The sequence below is a fragment of the Crinia signifera genome, chromosome 19 (genome assembly GCF_055691185.1).
Source record: "Crinia signifera chromosome 19, ASM5569118v1, whole genome shotgun sequence".
NCBI classification, from domain to species: Eukaryota; Metazoa; Chordata; class Amphibia; order Anura; family Myobatrachidae; genus Crinia; species Crinia signifera.
In genome coordinates, this window is record NC_139226.1 from 35,211,171 (window position 1) to 35,234,939 (window position 23,769).

General features: G+C 45.4%; 1 protein-coding gene and 1 long non-coding RNA gene across 3 annotated transcripts in view; one reads left to right on the forward strand and one right to left on the reverse strand.

Annotated features, from left to right (window-relative positions):
• The window catches only part of LOC146041787 (uncharacterized), a 70,937-nt gene extending 52,940 nt beyond the window's left edge, over positions 1 to 17,997 (forward strand). Inside the window, exons 3-4 of one of the 2 annotated variants that reach the window (XR_014463590.1) lie at positions 17,023 to 17,186; positions 17,553 to 17,997. This is a non-coding gene — a long non-coding RNA (uncharacterized LOC146041787). The remainder of the gene's footprint in view (positions 1 to 17,022; positions 17,187 to 17,552) is intronic. The other variant, XR_014463588.1, reaches the window with a different exon arrangement.
• Positions 1 to 23,769, reverse strand: part of LYPD3 (LY6/PLAUR domain containing 3) — a 70,411-nt gene that overhangs the window by 8,163 nt on the left and 38,479 nt on the right. Inside the window, exons 2-3 of the mRNA XM_083161682.1 lie at positions 5,448 to 5,585; positions 4,617 to 4,787 (exon numbers count right to left, since the gene is read on the reverse strand). Of these exons, the coding sequence (XP_083017808.1) occupies positions 4,617 to 4,787; positions 5,448 to 5,585 (309 nt within the window). The remainder of the gene's footprint in view (positions 1 to 4,616; positions 4,788 to 5,447; positions 5,586 to 23,769) is intronic.

Below are 23,769 nucleotides of genomic sequence, written 5' to 3' on the forward strand. Positions count from 1 at the left end.
GACACATTTGAAGGCAGGCTGGCTGAATCTGACCCTAATGCAGCATAGTTCTATATAGTTCAGTTCTATATAGCTTCATGGGGGGAAAGTATTTCTAAATCCAAATATGTAAAGCCTAGTTTTAGTCCCTATGGGGCATATTTATTACCCTGAAACTGTGGAAATCCACGGTATTCGGGTAAACTCCACAAAATATGAGAATCCCCAGGATTTCTAACCACCACAGCCTCCATAGGTTCCACAATAAGGGGGGCGTAGCCTGTAAATCACGTCACTCCCACAAGGCCACGCCCCTGTTTTCAATGCTCTGGGGACATGGCCCCTGGACTGCCAACTGCAGACGCTTCTGGCCAGTTGGGCAGTATACATACCTACCTACTCTCCCGGAAGTTGCGGGAGACTCATGCTTTTTGAGGTAGTCTGCCATAACCCAGGTAGAGGGGGCACTCCTTCCACATCATCCCACCAGCTGCATAGGCAAATGCAAGGGGGGGGAGGGGTTGCCAGAAAAGTTGCTCATATTATGACAACAATAGCATTGGTATACTAGAGCTGCTACCGCCACATCATGCAGTGTAGGGGATAGAGCGGTGCAGCTGCGCATGACTAGTGGTAGCAGCTTCTATCAAGTTTTCTTGGACCAGAGAGCAGCTGCCAGGAAGAAGAGACAGGAGCCTTACCATGGGGTGGGAGAATGTGAGCTTAGAAAGTGCAGTACTGGTTCTATTACTGTATGTTTGTGTATTGATTTATTGCAGTGTTTAACCTTTTCCTAACCGCTTATTTATATTATTTATGTTTGATAAAGCCTATAATACAGATCATCTACAGTAATAAATATTATTACTGTATCCAGTGTATAAAAAGACCAATGTTTATGTTTACACTAATGTAGAGGGTCGTTACAAGTTTATAGTCATTTTAGCCTGCCCCATTTAGGGCTGGGTAATAATGATGCAATCACGTTGCTATGACCTCAGACCACTTCCATGCCGCCTACTTAGGAACATGGCTGCTCCCTCCTCCCAAATGGAAGTAGGAGAGTATGGCTAAAGCATGGAATTGAAATTGGTTTTGAACTTTGGCCTACTGTCACAACAGGTGTGCGGGCCTCCGAGGGGTGACGCCATATTGCCAACTCCTCTTCAGTTACAGCAGCATGGCTCCTATCATAGTGTAGGAGCCTGCACTACAGCCAATGTAGTCTCTAGGGGCAGCCACGCAAATCCTGCATCCCCAGAGTGACACAACGGGTGTTCAGGTTATGAGGTCACTCCCCCTACATATGAGGCTATGCAATCTTATCAGTGAAGTCATTGCCCCCTCCCCTCATCTTTACTGGTGCATGTTCCATAAGTGGATATTAACTAAGTCGCACCACTAATAGTGACGCCCATGGGCCTACTCTCTGATCTAAAAAAAAAAAATCTGAAATGCTGCACATTAGGAATCCTAGTATTCCACCCTTCTGTAACTTGCCCTGGTAATTCTACAAATGATATAGGACAGGTACACGAAGGTGTAAATGATATAGGACAGGTACGCAAAGGTGTAAATGATATAGGACAAGTACATGGAACTATAAATTATATGGTACATGTACCACGTGGTGTAAATTATGTAGGACAAGTACGTGGTGGTGTAAATAGTGTGGGGCAGTTACATAGAGTTATAAATGATATAGGACAGGTCTGTGGAGGTGTACATGATGTATGGCAGGTATGTGGAGGTGTAAATGTAGAACAAGTACGTGGTGGTGTAAATAGTGTTGGGCAGTTACATAGAGGTGTAAATGATGTACGGCAGGTATGTGGAGATGTAAATGATGTGGGACAGGTATGTGGAGATGTAAATGATGTAGGACAGGTGCGTAGAGGTATAAATGATGTTGGACAGGTACATGGAAGTGTAAATGATGTAGGACAGGTATCTGGAGGTGTAAAAGGTGTGGGATAGGTAAGTGGAGGTATAAATGATTTGGTACAGATACGTAGAGGTGTAAAAGATGTAGTACAGGTACATGGAGATGTAACCGATTTGGTACAGGAGCATTGAGGTGTAAATGATGTAGGACAGTGCATGTGGAGGTGTAAATGATGTAGGACAGGTGAGTGGAGGTGTAAATGATGTCGGACAGGTGTAAATGATGTAGGACAGGTATGTGGAGGTGTAAGTGATGTAGGATAGGTGTAAATGATGCAGGACAGGTAGGGGGAGGTGTTAATGTTATGGGACAGGTACGTGGAGGTGCAAATGATGTGGGACAGGTATGTGGAGGTGTAAATGATGTAGGACAGGTATGTGGAGGTGTAAATGATGTAGGACAGGTGTAAATGATACAACAAAAGGGTATTCACTGGGAATACTCAGGCGCTTACACAGAGACTGTGACCCTAAAAAAGCAGTTGCTCAAATGTGGGGGTAGTCACTCCCCACTGGAAAAACAGAAAAAGGACAGGCATAGGGCTAGTTGAGCAGCGCTAGTAATGAATAACGATACCAGATGATTGGAATTGAGTACCAAATTGGTGTAAATGATGTGGGACAGGTATGTGGAGGTGTAAATGATAAGGACAGGTATGTGGAGGTGTAAATGATGTAGGACAGGTATGTGGAGGTGTAAATGATGTAGGACAGGTATGTGGAGGTGTAAATGATGTAGGACATGTATGTGGAGGTGTAAATGATGTGGGACAGATATGTGGAGGTGTAAATTATGTAGGACATGTATGTGGAGGTGTAAATGATATGGGACAGGTATGTGGAGGTGTAAATGATGTAGGACAGGTATGTGGAGGTGTAAATTATGTGGGACAGGTATGTGGAGGTGTAAATGATGTAGGACAGGTATGTGGAGGTGCAAATGATGTGGTACAGGTATGTGGAGGTGTAAATGATGTAGGACAGGTATGTGGAGGTGTAAATGATGTAGGACAGGTATGTGGAGGTGTAAATTATGTAGGACATGTATGTGGAGGTGTAAATGATGTGGGACAGGTATGTGGAGGTGTAAATGATGTAGGACAGGTATGTGGAGGTGTAAATGATGTGGGACAGGTATGTGGAGGTGTAAATGATGTGGGGCAGGTATGTGGAGGTGAAAATTATGTAGGACAGGTACAGTATGTGGAGGTGTAAATAATATGGGACAGGTATGTTAAGGTGAAAATGATGTAGGACAGGTATATGGTGGTGTACATGATGTAGGACAGGTATGTGGAGGTGTAAATGATGTAGGACAGGTACGTGGAGGTGTAAATGATGTAGGACAGGTGTAAATGATGTATGACAGGTACATGAAGGTGTAAATGATGTAGGACAGGTATGTGGAAGTGTAAATGATGTAGGACAGGTGTAAATGATGTAGGATATATATGTGGAGTTGTAAATGATGTAGGACAGGTGTAAATGATGTAGGACATATACAGTATGTGGAGGTGTAAACTATATAGGACAGGTACGAGGAGGTGTAAATGTATATATAAATTTCCTATAATCCCTTACTGTATGTTACTTCTACTAAATGCACATCCTGCCAACTGTACCCTATGTTGTGTGCCCAGATAGCTGCCTCGGATGGTTGAGTGCGCTGACCATCTAATGTTTTTTTCCCCTTGTAGACTGACTTTTATTAGAAAATGGCAAGGTGTCACAATTGCATGCAGGCCACATCTGAGCATGTACTGGACTGTACGTGCTCAGGATTGGAATGGACATTGGAAATGGAACCCTGAAGCCCCTACTGTACATAAATTTGCAAAGGGGAATGCATTGTTCCACTATCATATCCAGTAACCACGAGAACTGCTGTAGGGCTTACCTGGCAAGCAAGAAGTAATTAGTGGTAACTAGTTCAGGTAGGTGTCTGCTGGGGAATCACCATAGAGAGGAATGTTCAATTAGCTGTGGTCATTTATTGTAGCAAATTCAATCGCCGGGGGCTATTCAATAAGCCCCAAGACTCAGGGTTATTGGGGATTAGGCTTGGTGTCGATCTGTAAACCTGTCCTCTGGGGAGTATCTTCTTGTTTTTTAATTTTCAGAATAGCCTGGATTCAGTGTCATTTAAGTAGGTAGGTGTGTATGTCTGTCTGTCTCAGTGTGTCTGCTGTGTGCCTGTCTGTTGTTGTGCCTGTCGTTGTGTCTGTCTGTCTGTCTGTCGTTGTACCTGTCTGTTGGTGTATCTGTTTGCTTGTCTGTCTGTTGGTGTGTCTGCCTGTCTGTGTGTCCTGTCTTGTGTCTGTCTGTCGGTGTGTCTGTCTGTATGTCAATGTGTCTGTCGGTCTGACTGTCGGTGTGTGTGTCTGGCTGTCTTTTGGTGTGTGTGTCTGTCTGTCTGTGTGCCTGTCTGTATGTCAACGTGCCAGTAGACTGCTGGTCCGCTCACGGCCACCAGACTGCGCCTCATGTCAGTCATGCTGTGCCAGAATCAGGTGTGAGAGGGCAGGGCTGGTGGAAACATGGTCACACACATTGCGGTGCGTAGTGTGATCAGATTTCTGCGTATAATGGGAATGTCAATAGCTGAAGTTCATCACTAACCTTTGCCGTGATAACGTCATGTCACGGACACAGGCTTGCTCATATGGTAGAGAGTATGCATTATTAATAATTACCATCGGGCACAAGTTCATAGTCTTTCAGATCCGTGTCACTATTACACAAGCTGGTGTTGCACTGATTAAGCTGCAAGAATAAGCTGATCCCGTGGAATAAAATGGATTTTTCCAGAAACATTGGGTCACCTGAGCCACAGCTTTTCTTCAGGACAATGAGGGTTTCATGACCTATTGATCGACAAGACTTTTATTAGTAATATGGAAACAAAGTGGTATCAGCAAAACTCAGATAAGTCCTCACATGGTGTCTATCCATAGGATGTGACCCACCAGCATTTGAGATGCTTGGTACTTTATTATATGTCCTGGATCTACTCCAACTACATTCTGATGCACCAAGACCCCATCCTGTATGGAAGCAGTGCCATCTTTCCCATTGGGCTTAATGGGCAGGTGGCATGGGGCACAAGGATTCTAGGGGCCCTACCAATGAGGAAGACAGCACTGCCCCGGGGAGCTGCTGGGGGTGGCGGGGATCCAGACAACGTCAACTGGAAGCTTGTAGCGGTGCGATATTTGCTGGGTGGGGGGCCGGAAGCACTGCTGATTTTGAAAAGACTGGCCGGACACACAGCCAATCAGCGCCCATCCAGTCTTTTCAAAATCATCAGCGCTTTCCGCCACGCCACCCGGCAAACAGTGCTACAAGCTCCCAGCCGCCACTGCCCAGACCCCATGGTCCGGGCAGCGGCGTCCAGGCAGCGGCAGACAAGCTGGGAGCTTGTAGCACTATGGAAGGTCATATTCACCAAATGCAAAACCTGTCCCAGAGACACAGAGCAAATGCACATCTGAAGGTTCCCCAGGGAACCCTGACTACATACGTACTTGTCTTTATTGCAGTAAGGACCTCGACACACACATTGTAATCCGCGGCACAAGTAACATTCACAGCGTTTTCCGGTGAGCAGCCGCCTTCTCCTTGATCTGTGCAAGTGTAACATTGAATCTCCTGAGACTGGGCACCTGCCGATAAACAGAGGACAAGAAATGATACTGATGAAATGTCCAAACATCCACCCATGTATACGCTAGGTCTTGTCTTGGGTGGCTGCTTCTGATGCAACCTTCTTCCCCTGGCCTGGACTGAGGTGACCACCCCAGCAGTCTAGTCATCACAACTCAGAGCCTTACGATTGCCCATTCTTCCCGCTTCCAACGCATCTTCAAGAGTGTCTCCATGCTGCCTTACATATCTCAAAATATATTCCAATCCTTGACAGGTCCTTATGATAAGTCACAGGACATGAGTGCAGCACAGCCAACCAAAAGGACTTACACTTGGAGGTTCAAAACTCTACACAATGATCCTGTGCGCAATCTTAGCATTGTTTTGGATGGTGGCTTGACACTTTACCATCAGACGCAAAAAAAAAAAATCTAATTCTAAGCGTGAAAATTGATAAAATGGAGAGTGATAAACAACCAGCCAATCAGCACCTCTGTCATGTTACAGGCTTGAAAAATGCCAGGAAGGAGCTGATTGGTTGGTGGTTTATCACTCTTCATTTGATCACTTTTCAAGCTTAGTACTGTACATCTCATCCTCTTTCATCTGAGGAACATATCCAGAATCAATCATTTAATTCCTCAAGATGATCTGCCTATAGTCATACATGTATTTGTATCATCACTACAGCAATCTCCTCTACCATGGTTTCCTAGCAAAATAATGGCACTGATTCCAGCCACATAACATCCATTCTATACACCCTTCTCTGGCTACCTGTGAGATGGCAAATCACTTCCAAGGGGATATGGTCACAAGGTCGACACCACTAGGTCAACATGACTGAAGGTCAACATGCAGGAAGGTCGACATGACTGATTGTCGACATGGCCATTAGGTAAAGCATTGGGTCGACATTGGGAAGGTCGACAGTCAACAGGTCGACGTGGGGGTTTTCACATTTTCTTTGGAACCGACATGTGCCAACAGGCGGTATTTGTTGCCCTACCATCCTCTAGGGTGCGGCGGGAAAATAAAATATTGTGTCAAGCATAGCAAGGCACCGAGCCCGAAGCCTGGCGACTGCCTGCGGTTCTTCGATTCAGTGCGCATGTGACATTCGGGACAAAAAAATTTAAATAAACCCCATGTCTGCTTAATGCTTATGTGAACCTAATGACCCTGTCGACCTAACCCATGTCGACCTTCAGTCATGTTGACCTTCCTGCGTGTTGACCTAGTGGTGTCGACCTAATGCTTTTAGACCTAGTTGCTGTCTATCCAACGATCCCATTCCCTTTCAAGATTGGCTTACTGTCATTCAAAGTCCTTCATGACCAAAGCCCAAAAGTACCTGAATCAGTGTCTGCCCTGCTTGCTTAATGTGACCTGTAGATGATGGACTATTGACAGTACTTAGGGGCACATTTATCAAGATCGTATTTACAATGCGATCTGGGTGGAATATTACCGCCGAGGATCGCATTGTAAAATGCGATCATATCACCTGAATGTATTACCGGCCAGGGCACAGGGACAGGGCTCCAAAAAGAGCTGTCCCTGCGATGCCTGGAGCTGGAAGCCGGGCGGGGGTCTGCGCATGCGCGGTTATGCACTGACCCCGTGACCCCAGTGCGATGTGTAGCCATAGGCTACAATGGGCTATCGCCATATCAGAATGGCGATAGCCCAGGGGCGCGAAGCCGGGCTGCCCGATGTTGATATATCGGGCAGCTTCGCATCCCCCATAGAAACCTATGAGGGATGCGGCCGGCAGCGATGCAGGGGGGATCGCAGCAGGGATCGGAGATTCCTGCTGCGGTCCCCCTTTAATACATTTAGGTGATACTTAATTTTTGCGGTTAACCCCCATAAACGGATGTTTTCGGGGATTTAGATGCAAATATTACTTGATAAATGGGCCCCTTAGAATCTCCCAGAACTCATCTGGGGTTGAGATTTCAGCTTTGTGGTTACTACTATATATACTGAAAGGCTTTTGAGTCCTATTAGGAGAAAGGTGCTATGTAAATAACATTATTATTATGAGTAACAAAGTCATGTGCATGTCCGCCATCCCTATGTCAGGATGGATTCTTTGCTTTGTGACGTACTGTATAAATACTTTCTGTTTGACTGTCTGATGACTTTATGGTTAACACCTTAATCATAATAGGCCACCAACAGCCGTAGCTTACATTTTCTAAATAACCACCTCTCCCATATCATTAAATGCTTCCTGTAATAGGTTAATGCTTTGGTATAATTCGCTGTATATACGTGTTCCGTCCTTATTGTAATACTCTGTACATTAGTCACATTTGCTTTTGCGTAAATTATACCCTGTGTTGCCGTGTTGAAAAGCTAGAAAATTTCCGACTCTTTTCAATTTTAGTTCTGGGCTCCCTTGTAAGGATTGCCATCGATGCAGTCGCCATCGATGGTTGCCATCAATGGCAATTCTGCATCTGGACATCGATAGTTAAAAACTATGTGATGGGCAACCATCGATAGTTTTAGCTATTGATGGTTATCCATTCTCTTTCATTGACTGGCCCAAAGGGCTATCATAATGTGGGGGCGGGGAATCCGGGTTGCCGGGGGGGGGGGGGGGGGGGGCGGAGCTATGCTCTGTGTCCTGCTACCTTGATTTAGGGAAACCATCTGGTTCTTTCACATCGATGGCAAAGGTATTTAACATCGGCCATAAACCATTGATGAATTTGAATCATCGATGGCCATCTCTGCTCCCTTGCAAACCATTAGGTGGGAGATGTTCAAAAGTGAAAATGCGGTAAAAACCCTGTTAGCAGGTTTTCACTGCATTTTTTTGCCTGCTCTAATGCCCGCATGTCGCGTCAGTGCTGCAGGAGTTTCGACAGCATCTGTTGGCGATACTCTATAGAAGCCTATGGTCCAGGGACAGCACTGCATTGCAAAGGACAGCCATGATCATTTTCGAAAAAATGTCTCTCCTCCCTACTACATATGTTTATTTTTAATGATACCGGTTTTAGTTGCCATTTGTTTTGTTGGAACGTATTGCCCCGCCACCCCTGCTAGCCCCCCCCCCCCCCTTGCTCCCTAAGATGGAGTTTCAAGAGTTCAGACAGAAGTTAACAAAAGGTCATTGAGGTTTGAGGTAATTGTGGGTCAGACAAGAGACCTGAGTAAAAGAACACTATGGGGAAGTCTGTGGATGTGGACACCACATTGCGGATGAGACCAGATGTATACAATCTTCTTGACCACTGCAAAAGCTTGATGGATTGCCAGTGGTTGACATGAAGGAGAAACAGCCATCATATTGGCTGTAGCTGGAGATACACTGTGGGGCTATAGCTGCAGAAACAAGGGAACAAGGCTAAAGAGAGATAAGGGGAAAAGAATAAGAGGACGGGGCTGACAATTTCCTCAGTCAATTTCTAATGGCACTAGCAGGTGTGTGTTTGTGGTGGTTGCAGGGGATTGTTTGGATGGGATGCGGTCATTTGGTCTAGAGCATGATGGTCGACAGTCATTAGGTCGACACCATTAGGTGGACATGGGAAAAGGTCAACATGGGAAAAGGTGGTCATGGTTCTAGGTCGAAAGGTTATTGGTTCGACAGGTCATTAGTTCGACAGTGTCTAGGTCGACAGTCACAAGGTCGACATGGGGTTTTTCGCAGTTTTATTGAGCCGCCATGTGCCGACAGGCAATATTTCATGCCCTAGCATCCACTAGGGCATGGTGGGAGAACAAAATAGTGTGCCAAGTGTAGCGAGGCACCGTGCCCGATGCATAGCGAGCAATGCGAGGGGATGCGGTGCACTTTAAACTGTGTCCATGTCCAATGTGTTGACATTCAGGTCAAAAAACAGTGAAAAACCCCATGTCGACCTTTTGACTGTCGACCTAGACATTGTCGGACTAACGACCTGTCAAACTAATGACCTTTCGACCTGTAACCATGTCGACCTTTTCCCATGTCGACCTAGACCCATGTCGACATTTTCCCATGTTGACCTATTGACTATCAACCATCATGCTGTAGACCAAATGATCCCAACCCGTTTGGATCAAGTACACAAATCACAAATGCGTAAACTTCATCCAAACAGCATCATCATCATCAACATTGTACACCAAACAGCATACCATCTTTCCCTTCAGCAATCCCTCTCACAGCCATTCCAGCTGTACGTTCCGTGGAGCGTATGTTATTAACCCAGCTAACTGGCATCCTATGTATTGTACATCAGTTTTATTAAGCTTTCTCTGCTATTTCATAAGACCTATTATAATGTACAGTATCTAGTGTTATAAAAATAACCTGCATATAAAAGTAAACTACTACTGTATCACTCATGTGTCCAGTGTTGCAAGTAAGGGGGTACGGCGTGGTACGGAGTACCTGTAAGAAATATGTTGCAGGTACGCAGTACCACTTACCCCTGATACACTGTCATTTCTATTTTCATTTTAAGTCTAAATATAATGCATCCGCAGCCCGCCCACCCAGCGTTATGATTGGTGCTGTATGCAGCTACCGGCTACTGCTGATTTAGCCTGTCACACTGACTGGCATCAGCAGCGCCGACAGCATGAAGAGCAGTCTCCACTATTGTAAGCACAAGCTGCCTGGCTCTCCCCCAAGCAAGAGCCAACCCACCCCCAGTCATTCCCTGTTTCTCATTCCCTGTCTCCTGTGTCCACGCCTCTATTGTCATTTAGTCACTCCTCTAGCTTTGTGTGACCACGCCCCCTGATGACACATGACCATGCCCATTTTTGGTGGAGGCTATCAGTACCACCAAGAAAAAAATTCTACTTGCACCACTGCATGTGTCTCTTTAGTGTTAATACTGTCTAACCCTTGGTGCACACTGGTGTTGTTTTGTCACTACCTGCAAATGCAGCCTAGAGCTCCTGAGACAGGTGCATCATTAACCCTTTGTTGATGCACACTGATGCTCGCAAAAAGTTCTTAGTGTGCCACCATTACTATAATATAAGCGCAGTGATTCACAGCAGTGTTTAAAAAAAAAGGAATATAAACTTGTGTGTGTTCAATTTAAAAACAAAACAAAAAAAAATAACTTGTGTGTGTTCATGGGAAGGCAGTACCACTGCATAAGTAATATGAACACTTTAAGTAGCAGTGTGAAGTTGTAATTTGTTTTAAAAATAAATATAAAAACAGATATACTGTATACAAATTTTTGTGTGTTCCAGGCCAGGCTGTGATACCCCATTCATAATAAGAGCTGTGAGAGTCACATTGTAAAGTTTTTGAAAATTTGCTAAACAGTAAAAAAGTATTTTCCTTTTTTGTAAAACTTGTGTGTGTATTCAGTCCCAAGACATGCCATTGCATGAATAATATAAGCCATGGGTCCTCAAACTGCGGCCCTCCAGATGTGGTGAAACTACAAATCCCAGCATGCCTTTCCACAGTTTTCCTATAAGGAAGTGTTAAAACTGTGGCAAGGCATGCTGGGAATTGTAGTTTCACAACATCTGGAGGGCCGCAGTTTGAGGACCCATGATATAAGCGCTTAAAGTCTATATGGATCACGATCAGTTGATAGTAGAGCAGGAGCAGCAAGCAAGCACTAGTTTTTAGTCACTCTGCCCACAGTACAGACTAGAGCTCCTAATATGGGCAGCATTAACCCTTGGCGTACACTGGTGTTTGTTTTACTGTCTGCAATGCAGAATTAACCCTCTCTTAGTCCACACGTGCCTGCAACATATTTTTTGGTGTGTGCCAAAGTACAGTGATTTGCAGCAGTGTGTAAAAATAACAAAATTTGTGTGTGTTCAGGGCTAGTCCATACCAATGTGTTAATAATATACTGTAAGTGATGCCGCCCAAGGAGATGTTTCAAGCGAGCCAAGATTAAATGTTCAATAATGATTTGGTATTTTTGAGATATTTTTCATTATTAACTTAATGATGATTATCGCTGTTTATATTCCACTGAACTAGGCCCCCACCCCTCCTCTAGGAGTCAGTCATTTGGTGGAGCAGGATTTTTGATGAACTTGGGTTCTTTTTTTTCCTATAGAGACAACACCAAGATTTATCATCCTGCCAGTCAAAGTGGATGGTCCAGATACACCCCTGTCCTGGCTGTTCACATTTTGTTACATAGGGCCTTATTCTGGTCTGTGTGGCCGTATATCCGGCCAGGACCGTGCGTCCTAAACCCCGCCTTCTGTACGGATTGCTCACTCCGTCCGAATGCGGTAAGCCGCTGACCACACGGAGCACGAGTGGATTTCTCATGTATACACCTCCTCCATCTCTGGGAACCTCCCCCATCATTCGATGGTCGCATACCATCGAATGCAGGACCGAGCGGTCAGGCAGCTCCCGCGAGCTCAGACCACTCTGGCATTTCTCCGTGCAAAAGCAGGGATCTAAGCGGGCAGCTGACATCTGGCAATGTCATATGTCCACCCCCTACACGTGCGTCACGGCCGCATTACCATACGTACGCCCAGCGTTTTCATGGGAACGCCCATGAAACGCGGGGCGTATGCATATGTTAATGAGGCCAAACAGCCCTTCACGCCCCTCTCCTTCCCCTGTTCATAGTGTAAACAATTCATGCAGATTTTGGACATATGTCCCGTTCGCACATGCGCAGATATGCCTCTGCACATGCGCAGACACAAAACATCTGCGGAACGAACGCACGCGGAAATATCCGCACCAACCAGTATAATGGCCATAGTTACATAGTTACATAGTAGGTAAGGCTGAAAAAAGACTTGCGTCCATCTAGTTCAACCTGGTATAGATATCCAGTGCTGATTTGGTAGGTTCTGGTATTTTACAGACAAATTATATTTCTTATTTGTACCCATGGATGTTTTTCTCCAGTAAATATTTGTCCAACTTTGCTTTGAACGCATTTAATGAGCCAGCCGTTACCACCTCTCTGGGAAGAGAGTTCCAGAGTTTGACTGTTCTGACCGTAAAAAAATTCGGTACTTCTTTACTTTCACGGCGCCACTAGATTAGGACAGATAGGATATCGCGGTCATCGCGGGCATTGAATGCACTAAAAAATCGGGTGCGACGCGATGCCCGCGATTTCCCATAGGGGCCGATGTTAAATTTCTCAATTGACACGATTTTTCTGTTCAATGCAATTGACACGATTTTTCCATAGGAATCAATGTTAAATGGCCCACAGAGGCCAAATAGACACCCTGAAGTGTGAAATGGCCCCCACAATTGTTAACGCCACCCCACGATCAACGTGAACCCGAAACGTGGCGAGCGCAGCGGTACGCGTCCTACGACCTTTTCATACCCCCACTATCCACGTCGGCGTGGAGTTGAGAATAGAATAGTGTGGCGAGCGCAGCGAGCCACCGAGCCCGAAGCGTGGCTGCGCTCGCCACGCTTCGGGTTCACGTTGATCGTGGGGTGGCGTTAACAATTGTGGGGGCCATTTCACACTTCAGGGTGGCTATTTGGCCTCTGTGGGCCATTTAACATTGTTTCCTATGGAAAAATCGTGTCAATTGAGGCATTGAACAGTAAAATCGGGTCAATTGAGAAATTTTACATTGGTCCCTATGGGAAATCGCGGGCATCGCGTCGCACCCGATTTTTAGTGCATTCAATGGCCGCGAAGCCCGCGATTTCTAGTGGCGCCGTGAAAGTACAGAAGTACCAAAAATTCTTTCTACTAGCTGAATGAAATCTTTTTTCTTCTAATCTATACTCATGCCCTCGTGTCCTAGATTCCTTTCTAGTAGAAAAGAGGGTGTGTGACAGTTCCTTATAATGGGCCTTGATATACTTGTACATGTTGAGCATGTACGTCTTAAACGTCTCTTTTCTAATGTAAATAGTCCCAAATTGCTTAATCTCTCCCCGTACCTTAAATTCTCTATTCCCCTAATAAGCTTTGTTGCTCGCCTTTGGACTTTTTCTAATTCTATGATGTCCTTTTTATAGTGTGGGGCCCAGAACCGCACTCCATACTCGAGGTGAGGTCTCACCAATGCTTTATACAGTGGCATAATTACCCTTGAGTCCCTAGTTTCCATTCCCCTCTTAATACATGCCAGAATTTTGGTGGCTTTTTTTGTAGCTACATTACAATGGGCACTACATCCCAGTTTGCTGTCTATTTGGACTCCTAGATCCTTTTAAAGTTTGGAATTACCCAGTTCCTCTCCGCTAAGGTTGTAACTTGCACACTGGTTGTGTCTCCCAAGGTGCATAACCTTACATTTATCTACATTGAACCTCATCTTCCATTTTTTTGCCCACTCATCTAGAATTGCAAGATCATTTTGAAGCATGGTGACATCTTCTGATGATTTGATGACTTTGCTAAGTTTTGTATCGTCCGCAAAGATGGATACATTGCGAGTAACCCTATCCCAATATCGTTAATAAAAATGTTAAACAAAATGGGCCCCAAAACAGAACCCTGGGGCACTCCACTTAGTACCAGTATCATATCTGATACGGCACCATTCACAACCACTGTTTGTTCTCTATTACATAGCCAATTCCCTACCCATCTGCAGATATTTTCACCCAATCCTAGGTTCTCCATTTTATTAATCAATCTCTTGTGTGGGACTAGGAAAATCACATCTACAGCATTTCCATTATCGAGGTTTTTGCTAACCTCTTCATAGAACCCTAGTTGATTAGTTTGGCATGAACGATTTTTCACGAACCCATGTTGGTTAGTACTGAGTAGACGGTGATGATCTAAATATTCCTGGATACCATCCCTTAAAAATCCTTCAAATAGTTTACCCACAATTGATGTTAAATTAACGGGTCTGTAATTAGCGGGAACTTCCTTTTTTGAATATTGGCACTACCTCTGCTATTCTCCAATCTTTTGGTACTATACCTGACGATAGTGACTTGCTAAAGATATAATGTAGGGGGGTAGCTAGTTCATCCCTTAATTCCATTAATACCCTCGGATGAATTCCATCTGGTCCTGGTGATTTATTTGTTTTGAGATTGCTTAGCCTCAGTATTATTTCCTTCGACGTGAAATCCACAATGAGATCTGGCTTATTTGTCCCGTTTGTGGTAAATGTTCGTTCCACAGTCTGCTCTCCCTTAGTAAATACTGATGAGAAGAACTCATTTAACAGTTTTGCTTTTCCTTTGTCCTCAGTAACACTTTTTCCACTAGTATCAGTTAGTGGGCCTATGTTTTCTTTAATTAAACGTTTACTATTTATGTATTTAAAAAACTTCTTTGGGTTGGTTTTGCTTTCAGTGGCTCTTCATATAATATTTTAGCTGCTTTGATTACCCCTTTACAAGTTTTGATTGATTCTTTGTATTTTGCGAACGCCTCCTCCTCATGTGGAGTTGTTGACAAGTGCTCATCAATACTGGCAATATGCCTGTGATATCAAAGCCCAGAACCACAGTTTTAAACTAGGAGAGCCTCAATCTTCCAAGTGTGTTTGCGTGTGTGTGAGGTGGTTGTTGAGGTGGATTGGTTACCGCATTGTGCACTCCCAGTACATATGAAACAGCCCTTCTTGCCTCTCTAGCTGAGATTCCTTCTGTTTGACTAGTATTGAAAGAAAGCAGAATTCATTATTTATGAAAAGCGATCCTCGATCCTTTTCACAAACTCATAGGCCATCCAAATGCTGGACAATGCTGGGAGAATGCAGGACAGGGCAACGATTGGAAAAACATTGTGCAAAAAAAAATCTTACATTTCACCCTGAATCTTTCAATCATTGCCCAAATCTTCCCTGTGAATTGCCCTTTGCGATCCTCATATGCAGAACTTAAAGTGGTTCTGGAGAGGAAGTGGAACTCCTCTCCAGAACCCCCCCCCCCCACACACACACACACATACATTAGGCGTAGCCAGTGCTAGGTTTTTCGGTACCCAATGAAACTACAAAATTTGTACCTTAACTCCCCCGTACTTTATAAAGGGACAGTAGTCTCACACACGGGGATAGTCACACAATAGTACCCTCAATTCAAATGATGCCACACAGTAGCACTATCATATTCACATTACACATACGCATGTGGTGCCTCAGATTCATATTACACCACACAGTAGTACCCCTTATACATGTATGCCACACAGTAGTATCACTTATGCACATCATGCCCACAGTAATTGCCCTTTACACACATATATGTCTATGTCCCTACAGCAGCTTCCCCTCCTCTCTTCTTCACTTCAGCAGTACTGACAGCATGCAGGGCTGGCTCTACCATTAGGCAGCTTTAGGCAGCTGCCTAGGGTGCCAGGATGTGGGGGGGCGCCATCAAGTCTGCCTATCAAAAAAATCAAGGATGTCCATGAGGATCTTTGCTGTACTTAATGCAGGTGTCTGCTGTGGAACTTCTAAGACCTCACCTCCATACTTTCCCTTGAGGCATACTTCCCTACATATTCCCATGCAAACCCCCCCTCAATCCCCCACAGCCTTACCTATCGCGCTGGTCCCGGTGGCTCCGTTCTTCTGCTGAGGACCACCAGAAAATGGCCGCCCCCATACAGCAGACAGTTTCAGAGAACTGTGTGCTATATGGGGGCGGCCATTTTGTGGTGGTCCTCAGCAGAAGAACGGAGCCGCCGGGACCAGCGCGATAGGTAAGTCTGCGGGGGATTGAGGGGGGTTTAACTATAGCACCGCAGCCCCCGGCGCCCCCACATGCACAGCGCCCCCCCCGCGGTGGCGGGGGCTGCGGTGCTATAGTTACGCCGCTGTGAGAAGCCTTACACCGGCCCTGACTGCATGACAATATATAAAACCCTAACAAAATGAAATACCTTTGTATTCTGGGGCAGATGTACTAAGCCAGTGATGGGAAACCTTGGCCTTCCAGCTGTTGCACTACACATCCTTTGCTTTGCTACAGTTTTATGAAGTGCCAAGGTTCTCCATTCCTGTACTAAGCCATGGAAAGTGATAACGTGGAGAGAGATAAACTACCAACTACTCAGCTTGTAACTGTCCTTTTTCAAATACATCCTGTAACATGACAGAAGCTGATTGGGTGGTAGTGTATCTCTCTGCACTGTATCACTCTTCCAGGCTTAGCAGTAAGCTGCCATCTGTATTACAGCCACATAAAGGGGGGGATTTACTAAAATGGGAGTTCTATTTCACATGGGATGGGACACCAATCAGAATCCATTTATTTAGCACCTTCTAAAACAGTGATAGGCAACCTTCGGACCTCCAGCTCTTGTGAAACTACACATCCCAGCATGCCTTGCTACAGTTTTAACATTTCCTAATAGCAATACTCTGGCAAGGCATGATGGGATGTGTAGTTTCACAACAGCTGGAGGTTTGCAGTTCGCCTCTGCCTGTTCTAGAAGATAATACATAGTATCTGATTGGTTGCACATAGCAACATCTCATGTAAAATATAACTGCCATCTTAGTAAATGACCCCAAAATGTCTGTATATATCGTTAGGTAAGAGGAGGACATCTCACCTGGCAGTCCCAGGACACAGATGAAATATAGGACCATTAAAGGAAAGCCTCTCCATGCCAGACTGGATATCCACGTCATCCCCAGCACTGCATTAACTCCTGACTTTGAGGAGAATTGTTCTGGTTCCAGCCAGTCAGAGGTAGGTGAGTGATGCGTCGCTCCTGTCTTGTTGTTTATGAAGAGTGTTTGGATCGATTCCACAAGTCACAGATGAGGAAACTCCCATCCAAACATCATCATCATTAACAATGTACACCACACAGCATACCGGCTTTCCCACGAGCCATCCCTATCCCAGCCGTTCCAGCGGTATCGCTCTGTGTAGTTGCTACTATTAGTCCAGCTAACTGGCATGGTATGTAAATCCTGTTTTATAAGGCATGTATGTAAATCCAGTTTTTATAATCCAGTGTCATAAGATCTACATAATAATGTACATTATCTAATGTACCAAAAATAACTTGTATATAAAAGTCAATTACAGTACTGTACATCTATATATTTTCCAGGTCCAGCAACCTGACCTTTTCCACCTGGTACACAATCGGGGACTTTGGTCTTCTGGTTTTCTGAAAACGGAGTCCATCCGAACTTCACGATTCTGAGTGACTCAGGATTTCCTGCCAGGCTTGGATTCCAAAATTATTAAAAATGTAGTTTTCCCGGACCTGGGATCCTGCTTTGGAGAATGTGTGACGAGCACCCACATGTCCTTTTAGTGATAATACTGGCTGAGCTAGTTTTGATTTTGGCAGCTAAAAAAACATTATTCACTTTTACAGTGCCGGAACATCTATATTACTTGTGTACAAGAAAAAATTGGAACTGATATACAATACGGCGCAACAGGAGAATACTTGGAAATATGATGGAGTATAGTCCTCCTTATCTTGACATATAATTCCACTCTGGTTCAGTGTCCGTTTCAAATGGATCGGTATTCGTGATAAAGAAATAAAGTGAAAAAAAGGAAAAGATTACTTCTTTGTGTCCTTAGTTTACAATTATTAATGTGTCGAATATGGATAGAGTGATTTTTAGAGTAAGCGTACCAAACTCACGTTAGAGTAAGTTGGTGTGAAGCACATCAAGGTTTCTTTAGTGTTGTGTTTTGTACTTGCTTGAAGTAGATGTGGCTTTTTATGTGGGCTCCGAAGAGAAAAAAAGAAGAAATACGGTTTGTGTAGATGTGACGTGTATCACGTATATGGAAAAAATATGTGAGGGGCTAGATTAGTGTACCTCACTCATCAGAAGTGTAAAAGATATACATATATAAAGGTTTCTTTAGATTTGAAATGTGGGCGTACCCCAACTCACAGGAATATAGATGGTGTCAACCTCATAAAGGTATCTTTCCTTGTTCTTTTCCTTATGTGTGTCGTCGTGATTCGTTTCCAATTGATCTCGGAAGAAATCAGATGTACCATATATCAGAATTTGCACCGATGTATTTTAAAACAGAAGGTGGGTCTGATGGCAACAATATATAGAAAATATTGTCTCTCACCCTTTAGCTGATTTTGAGCTCTAGCTAAAATATATGAGAGGAAAAAAAGTGGGCGTACCCCAACTCACACTTGTGTGTAGGGCAGTCCACTCATAAAGGTTTCTTTGACTTTCAGAGACTTGGAACCTCACAGCTTTTCATCATATTTCGTTCCAGATACATACAAAACAAAGCATATATCCCATGTGTAGATATCCTTTTTATGAATGGATTAGATGGAAGATAAACCATACAACAATGGCATACCTTACTCACCACTTTAGGTGGCGGCTCAAAGCCTATAACGGTTTCTTTTGAGCGATAGTACACAGAAAAACGCCTTATTCTCATACACAATCTCTCTCCAAAATCGACCAAGTGTTGAAAAGGTAGAAAAAACTTTTATTCCAGGATATCCATAAAACCAAATGAGACCCACCACGGGTACCAAGCAGCAAAAAATAAGTCCAAATAAACAAAAACACCATCAGGTGTAAAAACAATACAAGTTAAAAACGATACATACATCCAAGGTGTGATGGCTGTTCACTCCTCTCCAGTGGCATCAACGCGTTTCGGTCAGAGACCTTTCTCAAGATGTGCTGGAGTGGAGTGGGCAGCCAATATTTAACTGGTGAGTTGGGGTACGCCCACATTTCAAATCTAAAGAAACCTTTATATATGTATATCTTTTACACTTCTGGTGAGTGAGGTACGCTAATCTAGCCCCTCACACATTTTTTCCATATACGTGATACACGTCACATCTACACAAACCGTATTTCTTCTTTTTTTCTCTTCGGAGCCCACATAAAAAGCCACATCTACTTCAAGCAAGTACAAGACACAACACTAAAGAAACCTTGATGTGCTTCACACCAACTTACTCTAACGTGAGTTACAGACGCCGACGAAGTAACATCTCTGCTCTAGATGCGCTGAGATGTTACTTCGTCGGCGTCTGTATTCAGAATGATTTCTGGCCAATCAGGAGCCGACTTTCTCGGCTCCTGATTGGCCGAGAAATCATTCTGTGCAGAGACGGCGAAGAGGAAACATCTCAGCGCCGGCCAAAGTCCTTCAAGCCGGGTACCAGTCTGGAGCAGCGCTGTCATCGGAGGTCGCCGCCGGGGAGCAGGTGAGTAGGATTTGCCTCCTTAGGTACCCCTGGGGACTACCACGGATCCCGGACCCCGGATTCTTCACGCCAGGAGCCCCGGAACCCCAGGACCAGCCCCGGAACCAGGACCAAGGCTCCGGAACCGGACTCTTCTGCCCTGGAGCCCCGGAGGACGGACCCAGGATCCAGGGACCGACCTACGGGCTCAAGGTAGGTAAGTATCAGTGTGTGTGTGTTTTGTGTGTATTAAAGTTTTATTTTACAGGGTGTCAGTGTGATTTTGTGCACTATTTTTTTCACTGCAGAAATACAAGTGCCAGCGGGCCCTTTAATGCCCCGCATGCTGGGACTTGTGGTTCCCCAAGTCCCAGCATGCGGGGTAGGCTTGCTGGGACTCATAGTTCGCCAGTGTAAAACAATATTTTTCTTTCTTTTTTTTACACAAGTCATCAGCCCGATGCCCACCGGCCAGGGGCATCGGGGACAGCCCCGGACTATCAGCATGGGCTGGTAAGTCCTGGAGGGGGGGGACCCCTTCATTCGGGGGGTCCCCACTTCCCCAGGACCCCTGCCCATGCTGACCAGCCAGGGGGTTAATGCTTTGGCCGCGGGAGCTTATATAATAAGTTTCCCCCGGCTGTGGCATTACCCTGCTGGCTGGTTGTGTCCGGTGCTGGTTCTTAAAATACGGGGGACCCCTAGTCATTTTGTCCCCCGTATTTTGGGAACCAGCGCCGGACCTTGAGCCTGGTGCTGGTTTTATAAAATCCAGGGAACCCCAACTTGATTGTTCCTTTGATTTTATGATACCAGCACCGGCTTTTTGAGCCCGGGGCTGGTTATGCTTAGGGGGGGGACCGCACGCCGTTTTTTTTTTTTTTTTTTTTTTACAACCAAAATCGCATATATGAAAATGCACACATTTTCAGGACTAAAAATCGACCTAAATCGCGGCAAATCGCATTTTTTGCCACTAATTCGCATCTCATTACATATGCGAATTAGCGTAAAAAAATGCGATTTTTAAAGGTGCGATTTCTGGCGAGTTTGGAACTCGTCCAAAAATCGCAGCCTATTACATTTCGCCCATTATCTCTTTAACACATCACTACTCCTGTGTGGAAATTCTTCGTTTCAATATGCATAGTAGTGTAATGTTCTCCAGAACTCTAAGTTGCCGTGACAAACTACAAACCTCCACATGTTAAATAATACCCCACCTCCCCTCACTGAGGGGTAGATTTATTAAGCTCGATGAAGTGATAAACTGTCCGGTTTTTATCACCGGCCAATCAGCTCCTACCTGTGAAGTTACAGGCTTGGTTTGAAACATGACAGGTAGGAGCTGATTGGACGGTGATAAAATCCAGACACTTTATCACTTCACCGAGCTTAAGAAATATACCCCTCTGACTGAACACAGACCCCAAATCCTACCCCCCTTTGAGACTGAATACAGACCACAACACAATTCATTACCATAATTCCATGAATATCACAAATATGCCACACCTCCCCCAGTGGAGTGCAAAAACAACCCAGAAATTTTTATACTCCAAAAGATAGCACCCACTCATACCTCCCAACATGACCCTCTCCAGGAGGGACAAAATGCTGTTTCTGGACTTTCCTCTGAATATATAATTGCCATCATCTGTGTCGAACAGGGTGATTGATACGAAAGGCGTTTTTCAACACAGGTGATTGCAGTTATTCATTCAGAGGGAAGTTCAGAAGCAGAGCATTGTGCCCCTCCTGGAGAGGGGCATGTTGGAAGGTATGCCCATTCTTGTCCCTTTAACAGATGTCACAATGGCTATAGACAAGCGCCCACCTTAGATGAGTATTTGCAGCGTTGGGTACTCTGCCAAATTACAGAAGTTTATTATGTGGGAGACAGGAGGGGGGGGGGGGGGGGTCATGCCTCTGGGCAGGGCCATGTCTTTTTTTTTTTATAGTCACTGGCTGGTAGGCCTTGTAGGTACATTGGCCTACCAGAAAGATGAATTGATTATACGAAATTACTCAATTATCCCACTTATTGGTGTTTATAATAGAGGTGAGATGAGATAATTAGTTAAAGATGAAAGATATATCAGGACTCCAATTAATAAGCACATACAATTAATCGGTACTTGTGAGTTATCCGGGCTGCCGATTTTGTCCTTAACTTAAGGACACCCGACCGACGCGATGCCCGCGATTTAGCCGAAATCGGGGGCATCGCGTCGGTCGTGGCCGTTAGAAGGGGCCGCGACGCGATGCCCGCGATTTCCCATAGACAGTAATGTTAAAAGACACGATGGACCCGATTTCCCATAGTAAGTAATGTTAAAAGACGCGATGGACCCGATTTCCCATAGACAGCAATGTTAAAATAAAATGACAATGTGAAATTGGCCAATATGGGCATTTCACATTGGATATGTTTTAAAAAAAATGTTTCATGGCCCCCCACCACCGTTAACGCCACCCCGCTATTGACGCCAACCCGAAGCGTGGCGAGCGCAGCGAGCCCGCGAGGGGCGGCGGTACGCGTCCTCCGACCTTTTCATACCCCTACTATCCACTAGGGCGTGGAGTAGGGTGGCCAATCCCGGGATCGGGATCGGCGGGATCCCGGGATTTGGCCCCCAAAAAGCCGGGATTTCAATCCCGGGATTGGAGTTTCCAATCCCGGGATTTCGGGATTAGACTGCGCATGCGCAGTCTAATGCCGGGCAGCGTCTGAGCTGGTGCTCAGCAGCTGCCCGGCTTCTCCCGTCCCGGGCAACGCGACTCTGCGCAGCGTGACAACGTCAGAGGTCACGCTGCGCAGGCCGCACAGGCTGCCGGGCACCAAAAAACAAGTCCGCCCACCCGCACTGCTGCTGAGTGGACCAGGCAGAAGACCGCGGCGCGGACCAGCCCGCTCGCCTGCTCACCTGCCCACCAGATGAGATGACCAGTCCGGGCTGCATCAACCCACGTCGTCCCTCCCACCCTGGCTCCATCTCCCCGTCTCGACCACCCGCTCCACGCATCTGTAAGTAAACATGCGGGGCGGCCGAGGCGGGTTTTTTTTAATTAGGGAAGCCAATCCCGGAATCCCGGGATTGGGCATTTTTCAATCCCGAATTCCGGGATTGAAAAAATGCCCCGGGATTGGCATCCCTAGCGTGGAGTGAGAATAGAATAGTGTGGCGAGCGCAGCGAGCCACCGAACCCGAAGCATGGCGAGCGGACGCGGATACCTTCACAGGTATCCGCGTGCCCTTGCGGGCTTCACAGGTGTCCGCGTCCCCTCGCGGGGCACGCTGCGCTCGCCACGCTTCGGGCTCGGTGGCTCGCTGCGCTCGCCACACTATTCTATTCTCACTCCACGCCCTAGTGGATAGTAGGGGTATGAAAAGGTCGGAGGACGCGTACCGCCGCCGCTCGCCACGCTTCGGGTTGGCGTCAATAGCGGGGTGGCGTTAACGGTGGTGGGGGGCCATGAAACATTTTTTTTTAAAACATATCCAATGTGAAATGCCCATATTGGCCAATTTCACATTGTCATTTTATTTTAACATTGTTGTCTATGGGAAATCGGGTTCATCGCGTCTTTTAACATTACTGTCTATGGGAAATCGTGTCGGAAATCGTGTCCATCGTGTCTTTTAACATTACTGTCTATGGGAAATCGCGGGCATCGCGTCGCGGCTCCTTATAACGGCCACGACGCGATGTCCACGATTTCGGGCGCGATGAAAAAATCGGCAGCCCGGATAACTCACAAGTACCAATTAATCTTTCAAATATCCCCAAAGTAAAGTTAACCAGCAAAAATTGTTATATAGTAGGTAAGGCTGAAAAAAGACTTGCGTCCATCTAGTTCAACCTGGTATAGATATCCATTGCTGATTTGGTAGGTTCTGGTATTTTACAGACAGATTATATTTCTTATTTGTACCCATGGATGTTTTTATCCAGTAAATGTTTGTCCAACTTTGCCTTGAACGCATATAGGACCTTATTCTAGTTCACTCTTTCTGACAAAATCCTTCTTAGATGGACAAAACCATGTGCACTGAAGGGCGGCAGATGTTACTTGTGCAGAGAGAATTAGATTTGGGTGGGGTTTTACTTCAACGTG